The following is a 5,829-nucleotide window of genomic DNA, read 5'->3' as shown; positions in this document are numbered from 1 at the left end:
AGAAGGATCGAGGGAGGAAGAGGAGGAGAGGAGGAGGAGGAGGGAGGAGGAGGAGGAGGAGGAGGATGAGAGGCAATATAGCTGCCGAATAGTAGTACAGTTATAAAGCAAAGGCCCATAAGGCAGGAGCTTTTTAGTCAACAGACACAGCAAATCCGCAACGATGCACGCCGTATAGTAGCAGGCAAGTGTCGTCAGAATGGATAGAGTAGCGGTGACTATAACGAGAGTATTAGTGGCAAGTGCAACTACCTATATACGTACCGAATGGCCTGTGCCGCCGCTACACAGAGCGACCACGTTACGTATTTGGCGGGATTTAGGGTCTGTGGATAAGACATATATGATACAGATCGATAGAGTTTCAACTATTGGCGGTCGTTATTCGCCTACTCTGCCTTACCGACCAATCTAAAATCCCGCTCAAGGGTCAAATGGCTATAGGGCCACGACTGTTTTTGAGAAGCGCGTGCAAAAGTCTGCTCTATACTCAACCATTGTGACAATTAAACAGGGGGGGGGGGGGGGGGGGGGGGGGGGGGGGGGGGGGGGACGAAAATGGTTTAATGTGACACTTCCTATAAGTGAGCGGACTTAAAATTAAGCCAGCACCTAGTTATTCATTAGAATAACTAGCGGTTATCCACATGTCATAATATAATTTTATGGGTTATGCTTCATGATTTCAGGAATTAAAAGTAGGCTGAAAATAGATACGCCGAGCTGTGGCATAGCACCGGTTATCAGCATATTTCTAGTCTATGTTAACTATAATATTAATAACTACGGCCACGGGTATGATATCAAGCATCAAAATTTCACTGAAATCGTCAGTTAGATGGCAGAGAAGCAGAATAATAGAGGCTACATTGTTCTTGTTCGTTAGCTCGCGTTACGGTGCGGTTTTGCAAGCGGCACGTGAAGCGTGTGATGCGTCAAATATAGGCCATCGTGTGTTGCATAACATGCCCATAAGTTATTCGCAAAAAATGATTCAGTCGTGATTAAATATTCCAAAACAAATATTCAACAACAAATTTCAAGCAACAATTTGTTCAAAACTTCCAAATGTATTCAAACCCGTGGTTTTTAATTACAATGAAATTAGGCCCTCCCTACTAAATTATATGGGCGGTTGAAAAGTTGCGCGCGCAAGCTTCTGAGCCTCCGTTGATTTCGCGCGTGTATTCAATGCGCGAGATATAGCCAAGTGATCATGTGCTTTTAGTAAGGAGTAGAATATACGGTTAGATTAAGAAAGTGGTTTGTATTCTAATTAAAATACCGGTGGGTCGATTGGATGGTCTGAATATGTACGGAATTGTCTTATATTCTGGTTAAGGAAGCCGTTAGGGCATATGTGCGCGCATGATTCATGTATCGAATAGAAAACACTGCTTCATGAGGATGTTAGCCTAGTCGCGCGCGTGAAAGCGCTTTGCATTCCAATTGAAAATAACTGCCCGATCGTTTAACTTGAATAAGAGAGGAACTGTATCTACCTGTTCTATATACCGATACTATGCTCAGCTAGATACTTACGTGGGTATTCCAAGACACTAACATTGTTGGCGCAATTTCGCTTTTGTAATAAACTACACACACAACGGCACACACGCGCACACACACACACACCACACACACCACACACACACACACACTACACATCCACACACGATCACACAACACACGCACGCGCACCACGCACGCACGCACACGCACACCACAGCACATAAATAAATAAATATATATATAATATTAGAATAATGTATTAAATATAATTGAATAATAAATCTTTAATAATGAGAGCGGACGATAGCGTATTGTGTTGCATTTATTTGATATTGTATGTCGTCGTGTGCACCACCACATTTGGTATTTGGAAGGCTGTTTGTTCATATTTCAGATGCTGATCTCTCCTGTAACAGTGTTACGTTCGATGGATTTAGGACTGGGATCAGTGCTGCAAATACTATTATGATAACGCAGCGCGAAGTTTTTCTGCTGAATATATATTAAAAATGATAAAAGAATACATGCATGTAGAAATTTAGGAAAAATTCAATAACGGAAACAGCTTATAAGGTATTTACGTGCTCCATTCAACGCAGAAACATTTTATCTAAACGATTATTGCTTAATGGCGCTGGATAACACGCACGCGGCCTGAAAAAAAAAGGGGCCGACGCAAAAAACGAAAAAAAAATTAAACGCAAGCCGACGGCATTTGCGCGGTAATTATGGCCTCACGCGATCGTTCTCTAATTCCTTTTTCTCTAATGGCGAACAGTATCAATAGATTATAATATGCGTGTGTGTGGGGGGGGTACAGTGTGTTGCGTGTGTGCGTGCGTGCGGGCGTGGCGTGCGTGTGTGTGTGTGCTGGTGTGTGTGTGTGGTGTGTGTTGCTGTTGTGTGTGTGTGCGGTTGTGTGTTGTGTGAATGCTAGCGCAGAAACACGGGCAGAGTTCCATCAAAACAGCAGCAATATTACATGTAAAACGAGTCAAATAGCTTTACGCCATCATCCACGGAAGTTGTGTATAGGTCCGATTAGCGGCGCGTGCAGTTCTTTGTCAAAATGTATTATTAAACATCCGTTAACTTTACCTACATTAGCCATCTCTGGCAGTAGCGTAAGTCCCTACCTAGCCGATTATGCTGAGTCCTGTACGTGGATCTACAACAAGTCGACTAACAAACTAACGCGCTAAAAATACTGCTTCGCATTTCTCGAGGGACGCTTTAATGGGACAAACTTTAATGGGGATCGCGTTGCGAGCATTTCAACCGCGTCTGATGCGCTTTCAGCGCTCCAGGCACATTAGGGGCGCTGCTCCCTTTGGATAGAGTAAAGACTGATTCTGCTTCCTGCGCAGGCTAAGCATCAGTCACAGTGCCTCAACACTATCATAGATTGAGGCTGAAAGATTTCTCCAAAGAATCCACTTCCTGGCTCATCTCCAAGGTAACGGGGGTATCCACAAATACGGCCTGGTGGTTTTAAAACCTAGGCCAATCCAATATTTCATCGTGCGACGAGAGACTGTGTCATTCACGCCTCGTGTCTCAGGGATGCGGCGCTTCCCTGTAGCCCTAATATACTCATACGGAAGTCTAAAGCCAACAGGCCTTTCTAATAACACTCGATCGTCACAACTTCAACTGGTAGCGCCGATCCATATAACTCTGCTTGTGTGGCGTATTTCCTGTAGCTATGCGTGACTAAAATAGTTATTGCATCATTATAACCCAGTAGCGGCGCTAAGACGCTCCATACTGCCCCATTAACATGATTAAGCAATCTTGCCTAGACAACTCTGAAGCACTAATTAACGTCTAACGGTTAGCTACGAAATACTGGTGCGATTCATACGTGAATCTGGATGGCTGTGAATACATGCTGAATGGAGCAATTCATTCGTAGATTTGATGCCGAATTTCGGTTAATAATATGACAAATATGTATGAGCCTAATGGCGACTGTAATTATACCTATATGGATTGAGCTTTCAGTCTATCCCATCCCAGTGGCAGGTACTTATTCTGTGAACGACTATTCAAGCATAAGTAACGCGTTGGCATTAAGTAGATTAAACACACTAAATTTCGCCGATCATAGACACGTATTACTCATTACTTTATTTCCGAAATGTACATCACGAATTCTGTGTATACGACCCGAGCGTACGTCTGAACCGAGCAAAATCTACAACCGCACTTTACTTTTCGTTTGCTGTTGGGGTCTAGATCGAGTAACTGTTGCCATTATAACGGCCCGTCAATGGACACATAATTGAAAATGTCGCCTGGCTTCTTTTCGACAACAAAGTTTCTAACTGTGAACACGGTAAGCTAGGTTACCAAAAACCCTCTATTTAGCAGAGCAACCACATCATAGCATGTCACGTCTCTCAGTATAAATCTGAAGTAACACCGCCCCACGACACACGCAACATCGCGCACCGCACGCACGCACGCACCCACAGCGCACGCACACGCACACCACCACACACACACAACAACACACACACACACACACACACACACACACACACATACAACATACATAAGTGGGCATGTGGAACGTCAACTCTAATGATTCCGACATTCCAAACGTAGCACGTAAATAAGCCGTACTACGTAGTAGTGTCATGGTAGACGGCACACAAGACATCAGCGGTGTAGAACAAGAGTCGATATGTTTTAGGCATGTAGACGACAATCTTCATGTGCATGAGGACTTCGTTGGCTTGTACGAACTTCCCATCACATCCGGTGAAGTAATTGCCAACATGATTTTCGACGTCATCACCCGCCTGTCACTACCAAGTGATAACTTGAGAGCCCAGACGTATGACGGGGCAGCAAACATGATGGGTCAGTACAAGGGGTGTCAAGCTAAGGTGAAGGATCGACAACCGCTGGCATTACATTTTCATTGCGGATCTCACGTTGCAAATCTTATCACGCAGAATGCAGTTTCTGGTTGCCCTGCTGTTCGAGAAGCTATCCAGTGGGTGCATGAGCTTGGTGTTCTGTTCAAGAGATCTGGAAAGTTCAAAGTGAGTACAAAATTATCAATTTCAAACACTTCTATTTTAATATTTTATATTTTCTAAGTATTGTGTGTTGACTGCTAATTGCTTCTAAGGTGATGCAAACAACGACTATCAGTATTCACTCGTGTCACAACTATTCGGTCCATGCTTCACTTTTGAATCCACCTAGGCCATCTTCAAGGAGATCGCACACGAAGGCCTCTCCGACGACCAGCCGGTGAAGCCTTCAACGATTCGCCCTCTTTGTCCGACTCGATGGCTCTGTAGGTTGCCTGCCATACTCTCCGTCAAAGACAACTATTTGGCTGTTCTCGACAGTCTCAGAGACATGGCGTCATCGGGCTCATCAGAATCGGCTGTCAAGGCGAACGGCCTACTTGATCGCTTTGAGAAGGGAGAGACCTACCTCAGCCTCGAGATGGTCACCAAGCCAATCGCAGCCATTGAGCAGCTGAATCGGTCCTGCCAAGCCCGCTCTGCTGCTGTTTCAGGTTCGATATTTAAATTACACCTGTGTATGTTTTTTCTTTCAATTATTTGAAGAAACTATTTTACAAAGTTGTGGAGATCTAGTTTTTCTACATGAAACTCGAAATGTTAGTTTGCTTCTTCCTTAATTTAATATTTGTATATTTTTTCACCCATATCTTCGCTGCACAGGTATGTTAGAAGCAGTCAAAGTAACAACGAAGCAGGTGAATTCATGGCGGACAGATGAGGAATTCCATGTCCTGTACCGGAAAGCAGCATCGAAGGCTGATGAGCTTGGATTAGATCCACTTCGTGTTCCAAGGAAAAGAACTCCTCCTCGCTGTCTCACTGGGCCAGCGACACCCTTCAACCCAACAAGTGCCGAACAGCACTACAGGCAGCAATACTTCTCATTCATCGATGCCGTGGTGGTGCAGCTGAACGAGAGATATGATCCGTCTAAGACCGATCTGGCTGCATACAAGATGCTTGAGGACATGCTCCTCTCTGGAAAAGTTGTAGACGAGACCTTCGTCCAAAAATATCCGGAACTTCAGAAAAATATCCTGACGGTACAGCTGGCGATGTTCAAGCAGACAACGGGGGCAAGCAGTGCGCATGAAGGTAAAGTCGCATACCGTGGCATGAAGCAGGAAGTACGGGACCTTTTCCCACAAGTTGCGACCCTTCTCAAGTTGCTCCTCGTATGCCCGGTTTCTTCGAGTGAATGTGAACGGAGCTTCTCCACTCTTCGGCGTCTCAAGACGTGGCTGAGGAGCACCATGACTCAGCGGAG

General features: G+C 44.8%; 1 protein-coding gene across 1 annotated transcript in view; it reads left to right on the top strand.

Moving 5' to 3' along the window:
- The first annotated feature begins 4,154 nt into the window (after window positions 1–4,154).
- Window positions 4,155–5,829, top strand: part of LOC106812448 — a 3,275-nt gene continuing 1,600 nt past the window's right edge. The window contains exons 1-4 of the mRNA XM_014816333.1: window positions 4,155–4,283; window positions 4,476–4,565; window positions 4,732–5,053; window positions 5,223–5,756. Of these exons, the coding sequence (XP_014671819.1) occupies window positions 4,155–4,283; window positions 4,476–4,565; window positions 4,732–5,053; window positions 5,223–5,756 (1,075 nt within the window). The remainder of the gene's footprint in view (window positions 4,284–4,475; window positions 4,566–4,731; window positions 5,054–5,222; window positions 5,757–5,829) is intronic.

This window comes from Priapulus caudatus, unplaced genomic scaffold (assembly GCF_000485595.1).
Source record: "Priapulus caudatus unplaced genomic scaffold, Priapulus_caudatus-5.0.1 Scaffold650, whole genome shotgun sequence".
NCBI lineage: Eukaryota > Metazoa > Priapulida > Priapulimorpha > Priapulimorphida > Priapulidae > Priapulus > Priapulus caudatus.
Note: the sequence above shows the minus strand (reverse complement) of the source record. Positions and strands in the feature narration are given on the sequence as shown.